This window comes from Urocitellus parryii, chromosome 4, assembly GCF_045843805.1.
Source record: "Urocitellus parryii isolate mUroPar1 chromosome 4, mUroPar1.hap1, whole genome shotgun sequence".
Classification (NCBI taxonomy): Eukaryota; Metazoa; Chordata; class Mammalia; order Rodentia; family Sciuridae; genus Urocitellus; species Urocitellus parryii.
This window is the reverse complement of record NC_135534.1, coordinates 201676409-201700165: the sequence shown is the minus strand read 5'-3', so window position 1 is coordinate 201700165 and position 23757 is coordinate 201676409. Positions and strand designations below refer to the sequence as shown.

General features: G+C 36.7%; 1 protein-coding gene across 2 annotated transcripts in view; it reads left to right on the top strand.

The window, feature by feature from the left end:
* Window positions 1-23757, top strand: part of Scai (suppressor of cancer cell invasion) — a 149530-nt gene that overhangs the window by 50950 nt on the left and 74823 nt on the right. Inside the window, exons 4-5 of one of the 2 annotated variants that reach the window (XM_077797994.1) lie at window positions 12807-12860; window positions 22927-23058. In XM_077797994.1, the coding sequence (XP_077654120.1) occupies window positions 12807-12860; window positions 22927-23058 (186 nt within the window). The remainder of the gene's footprint in view (window positions 1-12806; window positions 12861-22926; window positions 23059-23757) is intronic. The other variant, XM_026386519.2, reaches the window with a different exon arrangement.

Genomic DNA, 23757 nt, shown 5'->3' with positions numbered 1-23757 from the left:
AAGGGACTTTGAGGAAGAAATTATTTGATACAGCTAGTTAACTAGTCACTTTGAAATAACTTCCAGTTTATTTAATAAAGGTGTAATGAATGTGCAGAAATAACCATGATATGAAGCAACTGAGGTGCATGAGAAAGTCACTTAAGAGTCTGGAGAAAAGCATATGGTTCCAGACAGGGCTGATCCAGAAAAGTTTTATGGAGGTGGGCACGTAAACCAGTTTAACCCATTTTGTCCCACTGTCTCAGGTGTGGCACACTTGTAAAACAAACCTGGCATATAATTATTTAATATACTATGTAATTATAGAATAGTAAGGCTATAATTATAAAATAATCTATATAAACTCTAGATCTATATAAATTTTATAATCTATATAAACTCTAGCCTATTTTAAAAAGCCTGTGTCAATTATGTTGAAATAGTTGCAGATTTGAAAACTTGGGACTGAAATTGGCTAGAGAGTTTCTGTCTCCTAAGAATGGGCCTTAAGTTTGCCTAGTGTCGAGGCTTGGCAAAAGAGTGACACTTGATCATTTTTCTGCAGAAGGGATTTGATATGTGACACTTGGTCCTGTTTGAGAAATCCTGGGCCAACAGGCCCGTTTTGCTTTCAGTTGTCATCATCATCCCTGTGGCCCATTTTGATCCGCTAGGTGTGCTGTAGCAGCAGGAGCAGATGGAACTCTGCAGCAGCTGACCTCTTCAAGTCAGCTGATACCCAGAGGTCTTTTTTCCTAATGAAAACATTGTCTACTTTTATTACAATATAATTACATATGCTTTTTTACTCTTTTATTTGACATCTTGATAAGAAAAAAATGATTACATTTGAATAGAACTTATCACACTAGTCTGGTGAGATACAGAAGTGTTCATTATCCTTTCTTTACAAATGAGGGAACTAAAGTTAGGTTGAATTGTGAGCTGTGTGGCTTTGGGGAAAACAGACAAAAAAAAAAGTGTGTATGAGTGTGTGTGTGTGTGTTGGAGATCAAGTCCCAGGCCTTGCACATGCTAGGCCTAAACACTACTATTGGGACTTTGTCTCTTCAGGATTCAAATCCAGTGTGTGCCTCATGATCTTATTTTAACTTACTAAATTAAAAGAAATGTAATCAATATCAAGGCAAAGAATAATGATAGTTGTGATCCTCTCACATTATGAATTCCTTTTAAAAAATTTTTTAGTTGTAGATGGACACAATATCTGTATTTTATTTGTTTTTCTTTCTTTTTTTTTTTTTAATTTTTATGTGGTGCTGGGGATCAAACTTAGGGGGCCTTACATGCACAAAGCAAGTGCTCTACCACTGAGCCCCAGCCCCAGCCCCACACATTGGGCATCTTTTTTTTCTCTATTAGTTGCTTTAAACATTTCAATGATCTTGACATATCATATATCATACATTTGATTCAAATGGGGTATGAATTCTTATTTTCCCCACGTGTACAGATTGCAAGATCATATTGGTTATACAGCCATGTTTATACATACTGCCATACTAGTGTCTGTTGTATTGTGCTGCCCTTCCTATCCCCTTTTTATCCCCCCTCCCCTCCCCTCATCTCTCTCTACCCCATCTGTTTGTTTTTATTTTCTTATACATTTATTCTTTAGTTGTAGTTGGACACAATACCTTTATTTTATTTATTTTTACGTGGTGCTGAGGATGGAACCCAGGTCCTTGCATGTGCTAGGCAAGCACTCTACCGCTGAGCCACAACCCCAGCCTCTTATGAATTCCTTTTTTAAAAAAATATTTTTAGTTGTAGAAGATACAATACTTTTATTTTTATTTATTTATTTTTGTGTGGTGCTGAGGATTGAACCCAGTGCTTCACACATGCTAAGCGAGGCTCTGCCATTGAGCCACAACCCCAGCCCACATTATAAATTCTTGTGTGGGCAGGGAACTATACCTGTAGCCACATTGGAACTGTATATTGTAGCCAGTAAGTGGAAAAGTCTGGTATTGGGGACTTCTCCTGGCAATCCTGGAGGGTAAGATCTGCTCAAAAAGGTTCTAAACAGCACTGGAGATGGGGGTGACCTGCCAAGATGCCAATAAACCTGTTGACTGCAAGACATGAAGCAAGACTCTACCCCTGAATCTTATTCCTGCCTTTGATGTGCTCCCTTAAATAAATCACTGAAGCCATTTTCTAGTTGTTCAGCTCCAGCTTTTGTGTGGGCTGGACCTATCAGGTGCTCCATCCTTTAAAACTATAATTCTGACTCTCTTTTTGTTCTTTACTAATTATTTCAGACTTTAAGTTCTTTGGAGGCTTATCACTCTGAGCAGGCAAAAGTTCCCTGGCGAGGTGCTGGCCACCCCATGATAGTAGGGTGCTGGGGATTGACCCCAGGGCCTTGAGCATACTAGGGCCTGTATTCTCCCCTGGCCTAAAGTCCCAGCCCTTTATTTTATTTTGAGGCAGGAGCTCATAAAGTCGTCCTGGCTGGCATTGAACTTGTGATCCTTCTACCTCAATCTCTTGAGTCCTTGGGATTACAGGCATGTGCCATAGTGCCCAACACTTTGAGGAAGAGTTTATTCTTTTTTTTTTTTTTAACCTTTTTTGCTCCTGGCTTGTTGCAGACAAAACTTGTAACTTAAGAAAGCAGATTTGTACAGTGTAGATCATAAGTATCTTTTGGTGGGTTATTGTTTTTTTTCTGCTTAGTACACATCAGGTGTAAGCTAACATTTTCACAACTAATAGCCTTCTCTCATTGAATGCTGAGATATTGGTATGGGGTGGCCCCAAATTATTTTCATATTTTCTTTAGTCAAATTACATACACAGACCTTGGCCTGCGACTGCTCTTATCTTTGTATGTAATTAAGAATTAAACATCTATGTGGCCTGTACTTCTTTACATGCTGAATAGGAGAAATGTCTTCTTGCTTGGTTATTGACTGAGGCTCTTGCCTGTACTTTTGTTCTCTCTTTGAATTTTCATGTTATAAATCAATGGCTTTTTTTTTTTTTTTTTGGTGTTGGAGGATCAAACCCAGGACCTTGCATGTGCTAGACAGGTGCTTTAGCACCCCCAGCACATTGGATACTTAAAATGAACATGAAGACTAGCTTGGTGGCATACACCTATAATCCTGCACTCAGGAATGAGGCAGGAGAATTGCTTGAGTTCTGGAGATTGAGACCTGCCTGGGCAACATAGAGAGACCTCATATCTCTCTCTCTCTCTCTCTCTCTCTGTCTCTCTCTCTCTCTCTCTCTCTCTCTCTCTCTCACACACACACACACACACACACACACACACATTGAATTACTTGATATTTGACTACAGCCTCTGTGGATTCTCTCCTGGAAACAGTTTTAATGATTTGTTAGCAATAGGCTACTTCAGGTTCTGCTTTCTCACAGTAGGATTCACAGTAAGATTGTCTCCAGGATTCATATTTTTGATGTCTTCTTCCATTTTGTGTATCTAGGCCCCTCAGTTTCATAAATACACCTTGCATGTGTCTTTTATCTTTATACCTTTTAGATAACTACTTAACTAGACCTCAGCTCTCCATCTTGATTATAGAGTTTTGATTTTGAGTTTGTTTGTTTTTTTCCTAATCAGATCATAACGGAGCATACTGTAGTATGTGCTTTGGTGGATGCAGGGAGCAGCTTATAACCTCAAGCCTGGAGTTCTTAGGACATTCTTTCTGTTATTTGCCAATGAAAGAAGTAGTAAGTATCATGAAAGTAAGAAAGAATGAGAGTGCATTTTATGAGAGCCAAGAAAATTGAAAATATTTGGAAAAGAGTCCTGCAATTTGCAGAATACAAGGCTATTTGATTTATCTGAGGAAAAAAAAATTCAGAGTAATTAAATCCTATATATTTAATTTGATTTAGATTATATTTGTGTGTGTGTATGTGTGTGTGTGTGTGTGTGTGTGTGAATGTGAGTGTGAGTGTGGATTGAGCCCACCACTGAACTACATCCCCAGTCCTTTATTTATACTTTTTATTTTGAGTCAGGATCTTTCTAAGCTGCTGAGGGCCTCGATAAATTGCTTTGGCTGGCCTCTAACTTACAAACCTCTTGCCTTGGCCTCCCAAGTCACTTGAATTACAGGCATGTGCCACCGTGCCTGGTTTTATTTTTTTATTAAATTTTTAAATTGCCCAGATTGGCCTCAAACTTGTGATCTGCCTGCCTCAGCCTCTAAAGTAGCTGGGATTATAGGCATGCTTTACTCTGACCTGCAAACTAGTTATTTTAAAAATTCTATTGTATGATTATCTTGTTGCTACATAAAAATAGAGTCATAGTATAGTATTTCCTGCAAAGAAGATCTACATATGGCTAAGAAGCACATGAAAGATGTTCTATATTACTCATCATTATAGAAATGCAAATCAAAACTGCAGTGAGGAATGGGGTTGTGGCTCAGTGGTAGAGCGCTTGCCTAGCATGTGTAAGGCACTGGGTTCGATTCTCAGCACCCATACAAATAAATAAGATTAAAAGGTCCATTGACAACTAAAAATAATTTAAAAAATAAAACACAATGAGATGCTACTGCACACCCATTCAGATGGTTATTACAAACAAGCAACAAACAGAAAAATAAGCATTGGTGAAGATATGGAAAAGTTGGAACTCTTTGTGCCTCATTTTGGAAATGTAAAATGGTAAAGCTAGTGTGGAAAACAGTATGATAGGCTTAAAAACAGAATTTCCATATGAACCAGTAATTCCACTTCTAGTACACACCCCAAAGAATTGAAAGCAGGGTCTTGAAGAGATACTTGTAAGCCTTTGTGCAGAGCAGCATTATTTACAGCAGCTAAAATGTGGAAGCAACTTAAGTGTCCATTGACAAATGGACATGCGAATATGGTATGTGCAGCTGGGTGTGATGGCACACATCTGTAATCCCAGCGGCTTAGGAGCCAGGAGGATCGCAAGTTCAAAGCCAGCCTCAGCAGCTGCGAGACACTAAGCAACTCAGTGAGATGTTGTCTCTAAGTAAAATACAACATAGGCCTGGGGATGTGGCTCGGTGGTTGAGTGCCCCTGAGTTCAACTCCTGGTAACCCACCTCACCAAAAAAAAAAAAAAAAAAAAAAAGAATATGGTAGTGCATGTAATGGCAGGTTAATCAGCCTTAAAAAGGAAGGGAATTCTGATATGTGCTGCTGCACGGAGGAACCCTGAGAACATTATGCCTCGTGAAATAGGCACTCACAAAAAGACAATACTATATGGTTCTAGTCATATGAGGTACTTGAGAGCAGTAGAAGCATAGAGACAGAAAGTGGAATGGTGGGTACCAGGTACTGGTGTGAGGGGGAAATGGGAAGTCGTTATTTCATGAGTACAGAATTTCAGTTTTACAAGATGAAGAGAGTTATGGATATTGATGGTGGTGATGATTGCACAGCATTTTGAATATATTTAATAAAATCATTGAACTGTACACTTGATTAAGATGGTAAGTTTTTAATATCTGTATTTTACCATGATCCAAAAAAAGTGAAAAAAAAAGCTGTAGGAATAAATTTTCATAAGTGGTTTCTGCGTTTCCCCATTTCTTCTACTTCATGCCTTCATGTACCCTCTGAATCTTCATACACTGTTTTCTTTGCTGTTACTTTTATACATCAGAATGATTTAATCCTTATTTCAATTAGTTGAGCAAGAGAAAAAATATTTTACACATTTACATCTTTCCTCATTAATTAAAATCTCGATTGTCCCCTTCCTTTCTCTTGCCCTTTGGCTTTCCTCTCTGGTCCTGGGTACAGCAGATACATGCACACGTGTTTACCCTCAGTAGAGAACTTTTTCCTTCCCCTGACACACCTTGCCCTGATCACAGCTCCGTTTCCTCAGTCAGTAGGGACCAGTCCCCCTAGAGCATCCTGGTGGACTGGCGGAGAGAAGTGCAGGAGGCAGTAAGTGGGGTCGTGTTGTCTCTCCAGCTCTTGCTTGACTCTCTGCTTTCATCTTTCTTCCTGCCCTTCTTTCACTCCTTTTACTGCAGAGCTTTCTGTTAGTTGTACTGTGTCTCAGTGGAATTAGTATTGGAATTTGCATATTTTCCATATTTGGTAGGCAGAATGATATCTTCATAGTGTCTTGGACAACATTTTATGGCCTTCTGGCTGTTCATCACTGCTGTGCCATGTCCTAATTCGTTTGGCTTCTTAAACTGTTTTAGCCCTTATGGTCTTAGTCAGTTTCCTTGTACTTTTTGTGTGTGTGCACTGAGGATCAAACCCAAGGCTTTGCCCATGTTAAGTCCATGCTCTACCCTTGAGCTACACCCAAGCCACAGTTTCTTTATGTGTTGATCAGTGAGAAGTTTGGTAACCATGAACTTTTCTTCTACTTATTTTAACATATAATTTATTTTAATAACATTTTGTTTTTAGAAAATGATTTATACATAATTCATGATAATTTTATGCTCTCCTTAATGCACGAAGATTTTCATACTGAAACGACCAGCTTTTGGAGCTCTGTCTTTGTTCATATTATAGGAATACCATCTGCACCAAGCATAGCTTCTTGTTCCTTTTACACCAAATATGGCAAATCTGTGACCCCTACCCCACACACCATGTTTTGGTATTCGGTATTTTTTAGTTTTATGTTCTATTTTTGAGCATGTTCATGACAGTATTCTAATAGTTTAAGAATACATATAATTTATAGAACAATTTTGCATCCATTAGAGTTCAGTTTATTGTTTGATAGCCTTATTAAATAGATATTGCTAGAATTAAATTTTTACAGCTAAGAAAACACATGTGGTACTCTATGTTCATGTGTAATTATATGGCCATCCCATCTCTTTATATGTCTTTCTAAAATTCTTAAAGTCATAAGAAAATGACCTCTTTCCTTTTTTGGCGGAGAGTCTTTTCTTTTACCACATTTTAAAAATTGGTGCGTTATAGTTGCATATAATGATGGGATTTGTTGTTACAATTTCGTAGATGCACACAATATAATACTATGATTTAGCCAATATCATTCCCCGGAATTTTCCCTTTCCCTCCCCTCTTCCTTCCCCTGTCCCTTTCCACTACTGGTCTCTGATTTTCATGAGACCCATCCCCCACCTTTCTTTTCCTTTTTTCTCTCTAGCTTCCACATATGAGAGAAAACATACAACTTTTGACCCTTTTGAGATTGGCTTATTTTGCCTAGGTTTCAAGTTCCATCCATTTTCCTGCAAATGACACAATTTGATTTTTCTTTATGGCCAAATAAAATTTCATTGTATGTATACACAGTGTGTGTATATACTACATTTTCTTTATACATTCATCTGTTGATGGACACTTAGGCTTGGCTAGTTTGAATTGTGCTGCTGAGAACATGGGTGTGCATGTATCACTGTAGTATGATGACTTTAATTCTTTAGAGTAAATACCGAGGAGTGGTGTGGCTGGGTCATGTGGTGGTTCCATACTTACTTAGTCTTTTGAGGACCCTCCATACTGATTTCCATAGTGGTTGTACTAATTTACAGTTTCACAAACAGTGTGAAAGTGTTCCTTTTTCTCCATATCCTCTCCATTATTTATTAATTTTTAAAATTATTTTTATTAGAGAGTTATAATTATTCATAGTAGTTGGGTTCATTTTGACAAAATCATACATGCAAAAAATATGATTTTAATCCCCATCCCCCTGTTCCTTGCCTTCTCTCTCCTGTACTACATTGATCTTCCTTTTGTTCCTTTATTTATTTACTTATTTTAAATATGTTTTTCAGCTGTAGATAGACAAAATACCTTTATTTGCTGTTGAGGATGGAACCCAGTGCCTCATACATGTGAGGCAAGTGCTCTACTACTGAGCTGCAGCCTTAACCCCACTTTATTTATTTATTTATTTTTAATTTTTTTTAAAGTTGTTGAGGACCTTTATTTTTATTTCTTTATTTGTATTCGGTGCTGAGAATTTAACCCAGTGTCTCACATGTGGTAGGCAAGCACTCTACTGCTGAGCCACAACCCCAGGCCCCTTTATTTACTTTTGATTGAGACAAAGGTGAACTTTCCTTTGGTACATTTACATATGCATAGAACATGATTTTGTTTGATTCAGTCCATATTTCTTCCCCTTTTCCTCCCTCCATTAAATCCACCTCCTTTATTCCACTCATCTTCCCTATATATTTATATCTGATCCCCCCCACTCTGTTCTCTCTCTTATTTTCCACAGTTTGTATTCTTGATCACTGCCAGAAAATGATCTCTTTCTTAGCTTATGTTTTCTGTAAATGTTTCTTTTCTTTATCAGAATGAATTTTGCATAATATTTTTATTTAATTTCCTGTGTACTTAACATATTTTTGTCAGCCTGTTTCCCTTGTAAGTTTAATCATAGAAACATTCCTTATTGTTTTAAAACACCACTAACTGTACACTAATAATGGTAGAGATAAACATTAGGTAGTGATTTCAAGTTTCTTTCATACCTGATAATCTCATTTTAATTTTTACTACAGTTATTTGAGTTGGTAGGACAGGTTTAAATTGTTTCTTTTGGTGGGTTGACTGGAAGTGTTAGCTAAAGTTGCTAGAAAAGGTTTGGACAGGAATGTGTGGGCTTCTCTTTCTTCAGTGCTCTTCCCGTGGCCACTATGACTTTGTTTATTCTCTGGTAATATAGGAAATACAATAAAAGTGTTAGGGTAGCTGGCACAAATATCCGCAAGAGATGCATCTCTGAGTCCAGCAAAGGTTTATTGACAGAATATCTGCCAGGCTGCCCTCTATAAGGTGCAGCAGACTGCTGGGAAAAACTTCTTAATTGTATAGTCATATACAATGGAGTAGCTAAAAAATAACTCATCTGGTCTTGTGATTGTAACTTGGTGGTGTTACTTGGTGTCTTTGTTGTGGTTTCAGTAGTTAGGGACTTTTTGGGTGTGGGCCTAACGGGAAGGTCATGCCTCGGTGGGCAGGTGCTGATTTTCAAAATGGAGTTTGGCCTAACGACTAACATTAAGTAATACAGATATATCATTTTCTCTCTGGATTTCTTTGAAACTTTCATCTTGCAAATCTCTTGCTCAGAATTAAATCCAGAGTAGCAGTTTCTCCTGATGCTCCTGACTTCCTATAAAAAGAAAGTGTCAATAAGACAGGTCAATAATTTGCCAAATTTTGTGTGTTTAGTAAACCAAGTCATAAAACAGTTGTCCTCACTTAATGCCATTTTGCCTATTTTTCTGTCTTGTCATCCCTGTTAGGACTTATGTCCAAGTATTAGTTTCCTAGACCCACTATAACAGAGAAAAGGACACTGAACCTTATTAGTCAGAAAAGAAATGCTAATTAAAGCTAAAATGAGAAATGACAGTTGGGGTAGGTTAAAATAAGAGAAATTTATACTCTCACAGTTTAAGATGCCAGAGTCCAAAATTAAGATGTTGGAGAACTGGTTCCATCCTAAGGGCTCAGAAGGAGAATCTGTTCATGCCTTTCTCTGAACTTCTGGTATTTGCTAACAGTCCTTGGTGTTCTTTGGCTTGCAGGTGCATAATTCCAGTCTGTGGTCCCATCTTGTCATGGCTGTCCTCTCTGTGTGTATTTTCACGTGGCTTTCTTTTCTCTATGTGTCTGTCTCTTTTCTTACGAAGACAGCAGTCACATTGGATGAAAAGTATTTCTTCATGTCACCTTACACTTCAACTACATCTGCAAAACCCCTGTTTCCAAATCAGTCACATTCATAGGAATCAGAGATGAGGACTCCAACATATCTTATTGGGAGACACAATACAGCCACAACCGTGTCTTTTTAGGAATCTCTTTCCCAGGTGATATGTTTATCCATGTGCTTTCCTTAACTTTTTATTGAACTGACTTTGTTTATATGTATTTTATCACATAATTTTAATTTTATTCATAAGTATTACTGATTGATTGATTGATTGTGGGGCCAGGTGTTGAAGCCATGGCCTGCAACGTGCCAGGCAAGTGCTCTACCACTAAACTTAGCTGCTGTTCACTCTTTGCTTTTACTTATACATTGTAGAATTGTCCATTTCTACAAACAAATATTTATGAATTTGATTGTTATTACTCTAAATATATAAATTGGGGAGTTAATATCTTTATAATTTTGAGGTTTCTAGTCACAATATAAACAGTGTATTTTTAATTTTCCAGAAGTCTTCTTTATTTGTCAGTATTTTACTATTTTCTTTAATGAGGTCTTATATATCTGCATTATATTTATTTCTAGTTACCGGCTATCTTTTGGTGCTGATAAGTATTTCTTTTTTTTTTTTTTTATCCATTTTAAATTTTTCCTTGTTGAAAAACATTATTTTCCAATGATGACAATATGATTAATTATTTTCTCTACCTAAATACATAAATATTAATCTCAGCATATCAACATTACCATTACTAACAATGATCCTATTCTGCAAGTGGTTCAAGATTTTCTGTAGTCATTTTGTCTCTAGAGAGTATCCCTGTAGAGATATAGAACCAAATTATGTTTTAAAGTAATTTTGAATTAATTCCCATGTAGTTTGTCATCAATGCAATACACACTTAAATTATTTCCTTTATTTTTTAGGGACTGCTTTTTAATATTTTTCTTTTAAAATTATCTAAAAGTATTACATAGTTCTAAATTAAAAGCAATAAGACAAAGTCTTAGCAGTTCCTAGTTATTTTTTTTAACCTCTGTTCCCTTCTCTCTCTCTCTTTCTCCCTCCCTCCCCCCCCTCCTCCCTCTCTCTCTCTCTCTCTCTCTCTCTCTCTTTGGTATTGGGGATTGAACACAGGGGTGCTTAACCACTGAGCCACATCCCCATTCCTTTTTATTTTGAGATAGAGTCTACCTAAGTTGCTTAGGGTCTCGCTTAGTTGATGAGGCTGGCTTTGAACTTGTGATCCTCATGCCTCGGCATCCCGAGTCACTGGGATTACAGGTATGTACCTCTGCACCCAGGTAAGCTCTGTTCCCTTCTATCTTGTTCTCTTCCTCTCTTCCATCATTAATCATCTTTTAAAAGAGTTTATGTATTATTACCTTTATTGCTTTTTTAAAAAGTGAACAGATATTGTCAAATACTCATATCCCTTTCCTTTTCTTAGGTAAATAGAAGCTTCCTATAAATATTATTTTCTTTCATTTTTGGCACTGATGTTGAATCCAGCAGCACTGTACTACTGAGCTACATCTTAGCCCTTTAAAAACATTTTTTTTTTTTTTTTTAGACAGGTCTAGCTAGGATGTTAAGGCTGGCCTTGAACCGTGATTCTCCTGCCTCAGCCTCCTGAGTCTCTGAGATCACAGGCCCAATTGAATGCTCTTCTCTTCTTGCTTTTTTCACTTAAAATATTAACATAATTAAGTAATAAAATTGGAAAATTAAAATGTCATTTATGTATTATATTTCAGACAAAATAACAATATATGAAGATATTCCTTATTTATTTTTTATTAAATTACTTATTTATTTTAACTTGTTATAAATGATGGCAGAATGCAATTTCACCATCATTCCACCAACATTCCTACCCCCTTACCCCCTCCCTCCCCTTTGTCCTCTCTAAAGTTCTTCCATTCCTCTCATGCTCCCTCCAGCCCCTCCTCAATTATGAGTCAGCATAATTGGCTTACTTCACTTAGCATTATGTTCTCCAACTCCATCCATTTACCTGCAAATGCCATGATTTTATTCTCTTTTAATGCTGAGTGATGTTCCATTGTGTATATACATCAAAGTTTCCCTGTCCATTCATCTACTGAAGGGCACCTGGGTTGGTTCCACAATTTAGCTATTGTGAATTGTGCTGCTATAAACATTGATATGGCTGTGTCACTGTAGTATGCCGTTTTTAATTCCTTTGGGTATAAACTGAGGAGAGGGATAGCTGGGTCGAATGGTGGTTCCATTCCAAGTTTTCCAAGGAATCTCCATAGTGCTTTCCAGGTTAGCTGCACCTTGCAGTCCCACCAGCAATGTATGAGTGTGCCTTTTTCCCCACATCCTTGCCAACACCTATTGTTGTTTGTCTTCATAATAGCTGCCATTCTGACTGGAGTGAGATGAAATATTAGTTTTGATTTGCATTTCTCTAATTGCTAGAGATGCTGAACATTTTTTCATATATTTGTTGATTGTATATCCTCTTCTGAGAAGTGTCTGTTCAGTTCCTTGGCCCATTTATTGATTGGGTTATTTGTTGTTTTGGTGTCAAGGTTTTTGATTGCATTATATGTCCTAGAGATTAGTGCTGTATCTGATGTGCTTGTGGTAAAGATTTGCTCCCATTCTGTAGCCTCTCTATTCACCTCACTGTTTCTTTTGCTGTGAAGAAGCTTTTTAATTTGAATCCATCCCATTTATTGATTCTTGGTTTTAATTCTTGCTTTATAGGAGTCTCATTAAGGAAGTTGGGGCCTAATCTGACATGATGGAGATTTGGGCTTCCTTATTTCTTCTTAAATACTGTTTTTATGATGTAGGATATTGTAGATACTTGATATCCAGCAAATGAATTAATATTTCGAGGTACAGTGATCAAGACCTCCAGATGACCCAGTGGGGATTTTCTCAACATCATTATAGTATCCGGTAATTTGTTCTTAAAGATAGAGAAATATGGTTGATTTTTAACCTTTTCTTTAGTGATTTTTCTTAATTCAGTAGTGAATTCTGATAATTTTTAAGTTGATTCTTTTGAAATGTCTGTGGAAATGTTTATATCATTCACAAATACTGACAGCTCTATATCTCTTTTTAGTCTTTGTACTTTCTTTTTCTCTTCATTCAGGTCTACATCAGTGATAGCAGGCATTCACAATCTCATGGGGAAATAGAACACCATTTTATCAGAAAGTATGCTTATTGCTGTAGTTTTAAAATCCAAATTCATTATGAATGGAAGAAATTATCTTTTTGTTCCTAGTTTCCTGAATTTTTTTCTTATTTGTGAGTTAATGTTAGATTTTATCAAATGCATGCTCTGCATCTGTTGAGCAACTGTCGTATGATTTTTTGCCTTCATTCTCCTTATGTGGTAAGTGATTACAGTGATTGATTTTCAAATATCAAATCAACTTGAGATTCCTAAAATATGCCCAGTTTTGCCATGTTCTTTTTATATATTGCTGAATTGGACTTGTTAACATTTGGTTTAGTGTATTTGCATCTGTCCTCATTAGTTGGAATGGCCTGTAATTGTCCTTTCTCATAATATCCTTGTTAACTTTTGGTATCAAAGTTGTGTTGGTCTCATAAAATGAGTTGGAATGTGCTGTCTTCCATGTTCTTTAACAGTTTGTATAAGATTGGTACTTTTTTTCTTCTTTAGATATTTTGTATAATATGCTGGTGAAACCATCTGGGCCTGGAGTTTTTGTCACGGATAGGCTTTCAATTAGGCTGTCAATTTCTTTAATAGAAAACTATTTAAATTTTCTAGTTCTTTTTGTAAAAAGTGTTTCTCTCACTGTTAATTTTACCTGAATATTCAAATTGATGGGCATACATTTATGCATAATATTTCTGCCAACAATCATTTTATTCTGTAGTAATATTCCTTTTTCATTTTTGATATTGGTTATTTGTTCTTTGTTTCCCTAGATCACTTATGCAGGGGTTTTGGGTTTTTCTGATGCAAGGAATCAAACCAAGGGCCTTGAATATGCCAAGCGCATGCTCTACCACTGCGCTACCCCAGCCCATCTTGCAAGGTTTTATTAGTCTTTTCAAAGAATCAACTTTTAGATTTGTTGATGCTATTGTGTATATGTTTTGTATTTAACTAATTGCTTTTTTTTTTTTTCCCCTTTTCTTGGTGCTGGGGATTGAACCCAGGCACTTTATAATGCTGAGCTACATCCCCAGTCCTTATTTTCCATTAAAAAAATTTTTTTTTAAAGTTTTTAGGTCTATTTTTTCTTTTTTAGTTATAGATGGACACAAACCTTTGTTTTATTTCTTTATTGTTATGTGGTGCTACGTATCAAATTCAACGCCTCAGACGTGCTAGGCAAGCACTTTACTACAGAGCTACAACCCATTTAAATTTTGAGACAGGGTCTCACTGAATTTCTTAGTGCCTTGTTTAGTTGCTGAGGCTGCCCTCAAATTTGGAATCCTCCTGCCTCAGCCTCCCAAGTTGCTTGGATTATAAGCACGTGCTACCACACCTGGCTTATTTTTTATTTATACTATAAATATTCATTTAGGTTGCTTCTTGCTGTCTGTATTCATTAAGATTTACCTATACATTTTCTGTCTCTTGTTCTGTATTTCTTCCTGTATCTTCAAACTTTCATTTGATATTATTTTCCCTTTGCTTAAAGGACTTGTTTCCTTCATGGGAGTTTTGCTGGTGATACATCCTATATATATCTTTTGTTCTTTCTTTTTCATTTTTGTTTTCATTTTTGGTGGTTTTGGGGTCTAGGCAAGCACTCTACCTCTGAGTACAGTCCTGGCTGTTTTTTAATTTTATTTTGTGACAGGGTCTCACTGTGTTGCTGAGACTGGCCTCAAAACTTGGGATCTTTTTACCTCAACCTCCCAAGTATCTAGGATTACATGCATGCATCACTATTTTCCTCTTTCTTTTGTTGACATGAGATCTCACTATGTTGCTCTGCCTGGCCTTGAACTTGCAGTCCTCCTGCCTCAGCCTCATGAGTAGCTGGAATTACAGGCATGTTCCCTGACTTTCTTTCTATTCTTTTTTTTTTTTTAAACAAATGATGGTTGTTTGTTTAACTTTGATGGAATAACCAAACTTCCTATTGACTTGATCTTAGGTAGGTGTCAGGGAGAGATTGCATTGTGAAGGAAAGTTTTACTGAAAATATGTCATTTGAATAAAATCTTTAATTATGGTATAAATTTTCCAGATGAACAAAATAGGCAGAAAGAAATACGTAAGAAAGTAGGATTTGTTTAGAGACTTGCGGTATTTCATTGTAGTTTGAGAATAGTCATTGTGTTGAAGTAATAGGTAAGATTGGAAAGAGAGACAGGTCTTGAAGGTTGGCATATGCTAAGCTGAGCCTGTCCAACAAGCTAGCAACTCTTCAACAGTTCCCTGTATTAACAGTAATTTACCAGTAATGATAGTTAACATCTTCATAAGATAATTTTTCCAAAAGTGTAATTGCTATGTCTAATAGAATGAGTGTTCCATGTGCCCTCATACATTCAGTGAAATCCATGGGGTCAAGCTAATTTACACTGCCTCTAGCAAATATGCTGGTTTCAGTTACTCAGCTGCTATAACTAATGTATTTTTAATGTGTTCATTTTGTTATATTTGGTTTGCATTTTGTCTCTTACTGGTGAGATTTAATATTTTTCTTATTATTGATTTATTACTCTCATTTAGTCTTCAGACCCCATTCAAGCCTTACCAGTTATCTCAATAATATTATTTACAGCAGAAGGACCAGTTCAGAGATAGTTTGAAGATTTATAAATTGGTGATTTTTTGTAGCGTATCTCTCAGGTTGGTTTTGTCTGTTTCAGGTTATGTGTCTTTGGCAGGAACCTCTCTTCTCATCGTACGGGACTTGGACTTGGCCTGATTACTAATGATGTTCACTTTGCTCACTTGATGAAGGCAATGTCTGCCAGGATTTACTACCCAAAGTTACTTTTCTCTTCTATATGCATTTTGTGGGGAAACGCTCTGAAATAATCTTACTATCAAGCTTTCAATTGATTTATTCATTTGTTTATGTTGGTATTGCCTTATGATTTATTTTTCAATAGATTAGAATCTGCTGCTATCATTATTTGTTTTGCTGATGAAATACTTGCATTTCAGCCAATGGAATCTTCAGATTGGACCCTCAGTCCTCTGACATGTCTCTATCAGTTTTTGAGCACTTTCCCTTTTTTGGCCTAAAGTATTCCAGACTCATCTTGTGCTTTTCTACACTAGTCTGTAATTAGCCAATTGCAATTCTGCAAGGAGCTTTGGTATGAGACTGGCTTTGAACTCACAATCCTTCTGCCCTACAGGCGTGCACCACAGCGCTGGCTCTTTGGTACATTTTATTGGAGAATGGAATTAGAAGCCAGGAGTTAGGTTCTCAATATGTTTAAACCTTTGGAGAGGGCAAGTAGTCACTTCCCCGCCTGCTTTCAGTAGACAGAATCACAGAGCTATGGAATATGCATGTGTGTGTGCTCGTGTACAGATACACACACACACACACACACACACACACACACACACACATTCTGCACACTTATGTCTGTATATTTAGAAGTCAGTCATTTTATCTTTGCTTGCAAACCATAGGGTTTCTTCTAACCTTTTCTGTTTCTGTGTTTTACCTCTCTCCTGCAGTATCCTGGGTCCCATTGTCCTTGTTGGTCTGATTGATGTCCCCCTCTTATTGTTGCTTCTAAACTCTTCCATGTGGCCGTTGTCCTGATCACCTGCTCAGGGTCTCCTCTCCCTTCCTGCTCTCCGCCCTCCGCCCTCCTGCATGCCCTCCATGTTGTTCAGGCTTTAGCAGCCCATGCAGACTGGCCCTCTTAGTGGATGGCCTCCTCCATGGCTTAACTCTAACACCCAAGCAGGCTACCTCTGTGTAGACAGACGCCTAATAGATATAGAGAGATTCTTTCAGGAGGGGGAAAGGATTCCTCTGGATTCTTGTTTACTTGAATGTTTTGATTCTGGAATTTATTCTTCTATTTTTATTTTTATTCTTTGAATCCTTTCAATTTTTGGTCTTATATTTTATCTCACTTTGGGAAATTTAGTCATTCTTTCTGCAACTTTTTTTTTCTTCACTTTTTTTTTCTTTCCATATATACCATTAAGTAGATGTCATTTTCCCTCATTTCTCTATTCATTTATCTCATGTGCATTGTGGGTGTTGGTGCAGGGGATTGAACACAGAAATTTTTTTACCACTGTAAAGCTGGTAAAACTGGGTATCCCATGTTACATCCAGGCTTAAAGAAAAAAAAAGTTGTTGTTGTTGTTGTTGTTGTTATTATTATTATTATTTTTGTCCTGGGGAATGACTCCAGGGGTGCTCAACCACTAAGCTACACTCTCAGCTCTTTTTTGTATTTTATTTAGAGACAAGATCTCACTGAGTTACTTAGGACCTCCCTAAGTTGCTGAAGTGGCTTTGAATTTGCGATCCTCCTGCCTCAGCTTCCTGAGCTGATGGGATTACAGGCATGTGTCATCATGCCCAGAACTTGTGATTTTCCTGACTCAGCCTCTTCACTCTATTCCATACCTCTTGATTTTTCCTTTTATGTTTCTTATTTCTTCCTAATGTCTTGGCAGATTACCTTAAGCCTGATATTTTTAGCTTATTAATTTTTAACTGCATACTTTTGATTTTCAGTGCATCTATTAAGTTTATTTTATTGTTTGTATTTTTCACACCTAGTATTTTATTTGCCTCCTAATGAGTTTCTTCCTATTTTATTTCTAATATTCTCCCTTATTAAACTTTTGCTTTTTCAGTACTGGGGATGAAACCCAGGTCCTACTACAAGCTAAGCAAATGCTTTACCACTGAGTTACATTCCTAGCCCTTTTTATTTTACTAATTTTTAAAATTTTGAGACAAGAGGCTTGCTAATTTGCTGAGGCCGACCTCAACCTTGTGGTCCTCCTGCCTTAGACTCCTAAATAGCTGCCATTACCGGTGTGCACTGCAGCACCTGCCTGAAACATTTATTATTTTCTAAATTTATTTTAGTTGTAGATGGACATGATATCTTTATTTTTATTTATTTATTTATTTTATGTGGTGCTGAGGATTGAACCCAGGGCTTTACACATGTGAGGCAAGCGCTCTAACACTGAGCTACAACCTGAGCCCAAAATATTTATTCTAAGTTTTGTTTCTCTTTTGAACTCATATATCCTAGGGATGTTAGCTGGCAAGATTATGAGATGGAATGGGGAGAGCTGCAGCCCTGTTGGCATCTCCTTAGTGCCTTTCCTGCTGGGTGGGGAAGGAATGGGGTACGTGGCAGGGGGTGGGCCTACTCAATGCCAAGGTCCTTTCTGATACTGTATGAACTCCTTCCCAGGCAGCACTTTTTAAGATCTGTTTCCTGCTAGTACATCGAATGAGGAAAGAAGTGGAGGGAAGAGGGAACATGTGCATGTTCACAGACCACCCAGTGCTGTTCCATTGTCATAAGTGACACTACCAGCTGGCTCCAGTGCCACCCTTGTGTTACCCTGAAGCTCCATGGTAGCTAGGTTTGCTGACAGTTTTCCTGCCTTGCAACCACAATTGCCTGTTCAAGACAGTTTTGGAGAGAAAAATATTCACCAAAATAACTGCACCACACCCTAACTTCCAGCTCTGCTTTCTGGCCCTTGTCTTCTCGGCCTATTTTTTCACCCTACACTGGGGCCAAGTTTCCCTGTTATCCAACAAATTCCTGTCTGTAAAAAGATGAGGTTTCCTTTTTTAAATTTAGAATAGCTTACCATTTTAAAAATGACTGATTAATATAATTGATTACACATGGAGGTAGCTTGGATTCAATAAAATATTTTTAAATATATATCTCTGTGTATGTCTATATGGCAATTTTATGTCCCTTTCATACTGAAGTATCCTTGTATTATTGCCTCACCTTCTTAAATATAAATGTTAGTGATAGAGTAGCAAGCGTGCAAGGATTGTTAAGTGAAGGGCTTAACGGTTTCCCTTTTGGGAGCTTTCAGGTTTTCCAATTTTTTAAAAAAAAATATTTTGTTTTTTTAGTTGTAGCTGGACACAATACCTTTATTTTATTTTTATGTGATGTTGAGGATTGAACCCAGCACCCCACATGTGCTAGGCAAGTGCTTTACTGCTGAGCCACAACCTCAGCCCCTGTTTTCCATTTTTAATTGTTGTAATAAACTGGGCATGGTGGTACATGCCTATAATCCCAGTGACTTGAGAGATTGAGACAGGAGGAGTGCAGGTTTAAGTCTGGCAATTTGGTGAGACTTTGTCCCCCAAATAAACTCAAGCTGGATGCAGTAGCACAAACCTGTAATCCCAGCAATTTGTGAGGCTGAGCCAGGAGGATCAACAATTCCAAGCTAGCCTCAGCAACTTTGTAAGAACCTGTCTCAAAATAAAACATAAAAAGGGCTGGGATGGGTTGGGGGTGTGGCTCAGTGGTGGAGTGTCTGCCTAGCATGCATGAGGCATTGGGTTCCATCTCCAGTACCACAAAGAAATTTAAAAATTAAAAAAAGATTGAGGGGTGCTAGGGATATAGTTCAGTGGTAAAGAACCCCTGGGTTCAATCCCCAGTATAGCCAGGGGGAAAAAAAATTTGATAATGAAATGTGGATTAGATGGCCTCTATTTATAGTCATTTTCCAGGATGGATTTACACACTGGATCAAATGAACAAATAGGTGAAAAGTATCAGTAATTTAGATTTGTTAACCATACACAGGAGTGCCTAAAACAGAATAAGTATTCAAATAATGTTTACTAAGAATATTATAAAAAGTTGCTACCAATTTTCATTCCCATCAGTAACACGAAACTATGTATTTTCTAACACCATCTTATAAAATTTTTTATTCTGATTTGTTATATATGATAACAGAATATATTACAATTCATATTACATATATAGAGCACAATTTTTCATATCTCTGGTTGTATACAAAGTATATTCACACCACTTGTGTCTTCATACATGTACTTTGGATAATGATGTCCATCTCATTCCACTATCATTTCTAACCCCATGCTCCCTCCCTTCCCCTCCCACCCCTTTGCCTTATTTAGAGTTTGTCTCTTCCTCCCATGCTCTCCCTCCCTACCCCACTATGAAACATCTTGATGCGGGGTTATTTTAATGAATCATAATAATAGCCATTATTTATCAGGTGGTTAGTATGTGCCCAATACTGTTAAAACACTTCACAAACTAGATGTCTTTTTAAAGTCATGTTTGTTGAGATATAATTTATATGTGGTATAATTTGCATTATTTAGTTTTATAGTTATATGAATTTTGATAACACAAATATAAAAATGACAACATATAAATATGGATATATAGTACTACAGTGAAGATACAGAATGATACCTTTACTTCTTTTTCTTAAACAAAAGAGAGAAATTAACTTTAATATATTTTCATTTAACCCAATGGATTACCAACATAATTTGCAAAGAAAATAATTGTTAATAAGATATTTCATGTTCATTTTCTTTGTCCTAGTAATTCTTTGGAATCTAATGTCTATTTAACACATAGCACACCTTAATTCAGGCTAGATACTTTTCAAATACTCAGTAGCCTCATGTAACCAATGGCTGCCATATTGGCTCCTTTCTCCATCTTTCACCTTTTGGTGAGTCATATGCTATAGGCTGCATGATAAGCTCCCTTGTTAGGTGGTTTCTTGTCAAGTTCCATCAGAAAGGGACACCAAACAAATGAATTTGGAATACACAAGAGTAGAGCCAGGTGTTTTATTCCTCTCTATAAGACTCTATTAGACTGTGAGTTGGTTTCTACATGCTTTTGGTGGGAATAACTTAAGTTGGGTCACCTTCTCCTACAAGTTTTTCATAATGGCTCTCTCTTTTTTCACCTCCTACCTCTCCACAAGTTTACGGAAGGAAAGGTGCTTCACAAAATTTGTTAATTTCCTTCACCCTTCCCCTTACCTTTAAAAATACCTTATAAAACAATTTTTAATCTGATTGATCTTTTTCATCCTTGAATCCTGAATAATGGATTTTTAATTTATAAGAGAGTAAAATATACCTCATCTCATATCACAACCAATGTAATCACATACTAGATTAGTGAGATATATATATATGGTGTAAAACGCTAAAACTTTTTAAAGAAAATATTTGTGTAACTTTGTGACGAGAAATGGAAACAAAAAAATGCAAAATAAACAAAACCCTGAAAAATTAGATGATATTGTAATTAAAATTTTTATGTGTAAGAATTTATCCAAAAGGATTGAAAGAGACATAAAATGAATTACTGGTCATTTTTGTTTATTTTTGGTGTTTAACTTGACTTTATTTCTCCTTTGGTTGGCTTTTCCTTTATTGTAGTTCTTCGCTTTGCAGATATCATTGTTGTTTTTCATTTCCTCATTGTGGAATATTTTGCTAAGAATGTTCCTTTAGTGCAGGCTTTCTTGCTGTAATTTTTTTTAGCTTTTGTTTGTCATTGAAAGTTTTTATTTAATCGTACATTTTGAAGCTTAACTTTGCTGGATATAAGATTCTTGGTTAGCATCCATTATCTTTTAGAGCTTGGTATATGTAGTTCCAGGATCTCCTAGCTTTGAGAGTCTGGATTGAAAAATCTGCTGAGATCAGAATTGGTCTTCCCTTTTAGGTAATCTGATTTTTCTCTCTTGTGGCCTTTAAAATGCTATCCGTATTCTGTATGCTAGGCCTTTTCATTATAATGTGTCTTGATGTAGATCTGTTGTAATTTTGTACATTTGTCTTATTAGGCTTCTTGTATTTGATTATCCTAGTTCATTCTTCATGCTTGGGAAATTTTCTGCTATTATTTCATTAAAGAGATTGTGCATTTCTTTGGTTTGAATCTCTGAACTTTCCTCTATCCCAGTATATCTTAAATTTGGTCTTTTGATGGTATCATAATTCTTGGGTATTCTGTACGTGTTTTTTTTTACTATTTTCACTGTGAGGTCAGCTTTATTTTCAAGATTGTATATTTTGTCTTCATTGTCTGAGGAGCTGGTTTCCAAGTGATCTAGTCTGTTTGTTGGTGATGCTATCTATTGAGTTTTTTAATTGGCTTATTGTTTCTTTCATTTCAAAAGATTTCTGTTTTTTTTTTTTTCAATATCTCTATCTTTCTTGAAGTAATCTCTTGCAACCGGTATTTGTTCTCTTGTCTCTTTGTTGGATGATCAATTTTTGCTTGTATCTGCTCCCTTAGGTCATTCTTTAATTTCCAAATCATTTTGGCTATGTATATTCTGAACTCCTTCTCTGACGGTACACCTACTCTGCTGTCTATGCATTCAATTGTTGTAGTATCTTGGATGGTTTGAGGCACTTTCCTTTCTTGTTTTTTCATGATATCTATGAGTCTTCGTCTCTTGCAGTGTGATCTGAGGTATTACGGCTTCTGCCTCATTGTCTTATAGTGTCCCTATACCAATATCTCATTTTTAAGGGAGAGATCAATATTACAGCACTCAGTGTGCCCAACGTGCAGCCATATATCATTTAGCTTCTATTTTTATATTTACAGTTTTGTCACTATAATCAGAAATGATGAGTTCGATTATCTTCTACCTTATAATCAATAGGTTTGCGTAATGGTTTACAGTTTCTAATGGTAGAAGCAGGGGCTAGGAGGTTGGCTGAGATGTTTATGTGGTAGAATATGAGAATATGGAGGTATTAGATTATATGACTAGTGAGAGGGTAATCATAAGAAGTTGACTGTTAGTAGGAGAAACGAGATAGGCAACCCTATGCAAGACCCCCTGTTACCTCAGCAACAGGGTAACTATTAGCACCTGTAGTAAAGATATTAGGTGCAGCCAGGCCCACAGGGACCTTGGTTACCAGGTTCTTATTTTTGTCCCTTGATAGAAGCAGCGATATCCCAGTTCCTTGTGGCAGCCTCAAGCCTATATGTACCCTGATGTTGGGCTGTGGACAGGCTTTGGTGAATTAGGAACCCCAGTGCAGGGTGGCTCACTGTGGATCTCTGGGCTCTGGGAGGGCCTCTCCTCCTGATCTCCAGGCCGCAGTGGTCCATCTTATAAGATTATATTGGTGATTTGAGTATAATCAGAAGAATTCTGTATCTATCTTGGGAAAAAATCCTATCAAATAATATATCTAAGTTTTGCTTTGGTTTTTATTTTTACTCACAGGGTAAATGAACATATGTTTTCTTACAGGACTGAATTTGCCCTTAAAGAAATCATGTCCTCTGGAGGTGCTGAAGATGATATCCCACAGGGAGAAAGGAAAACAGTCACAGATTTTTGTTATCTTCTGGATAAATCCAAGCAGCTGTTCAATGGATTAAGGTTAGTGGATTCTTGATGCTTTAAATTTCCTGTAGTTCTTCATTTTTTTTTTCCTGGCTGATTTGTGTAAGTGTCTGAAAGTTATGGATAGAATATTAATAAATACTTGTAGTAGAAGTGATGCTAACTTTTTTTTTCCCCTTTGACACTATTTAATCTTAGGTGAATAGACAAGGAAAGGAGGAAACCTTACTTTTTACTCAAGTTGAGCTGTTTCGTTTGTGGATTTATATGCACTGCTTGCACCATACTCGATTTACATCTGATTTCATGCCGTAGAGATTGAGGTCCAAGGAGCTTAGAAATACAGTTAAATGTGGAACCTCTTGTTGCAATTTTATGTATTTGTTTAGTCGTCTGTTTCTTTTACTTTTTCTTTTGGGAGGATAAAATATTTGATCAAAGTAATGATGGAGTGTTCTTGACAGTGTCATTTTTACTTGGGTTTGCATGCTCTGAGAAGACTGGCAGCTAATGCCGTGTATGCTTTTGTCAAAATGTGTTTTTGAGTGTACATTCTTGTGTATGATGGGTAAATAATTTTTTACCATTTATTTTATTGAAGTGATTTAGCTCATAGTTTAGTCCTTGAGAGTCTTAGGATATTCATTTACTTCTAGTTCAGTTTAGTCATAAACAGATTCATGAATTAGGTAAAATACTAACTAACGACAAGCAGGTTTTATTTTTTGCACATTT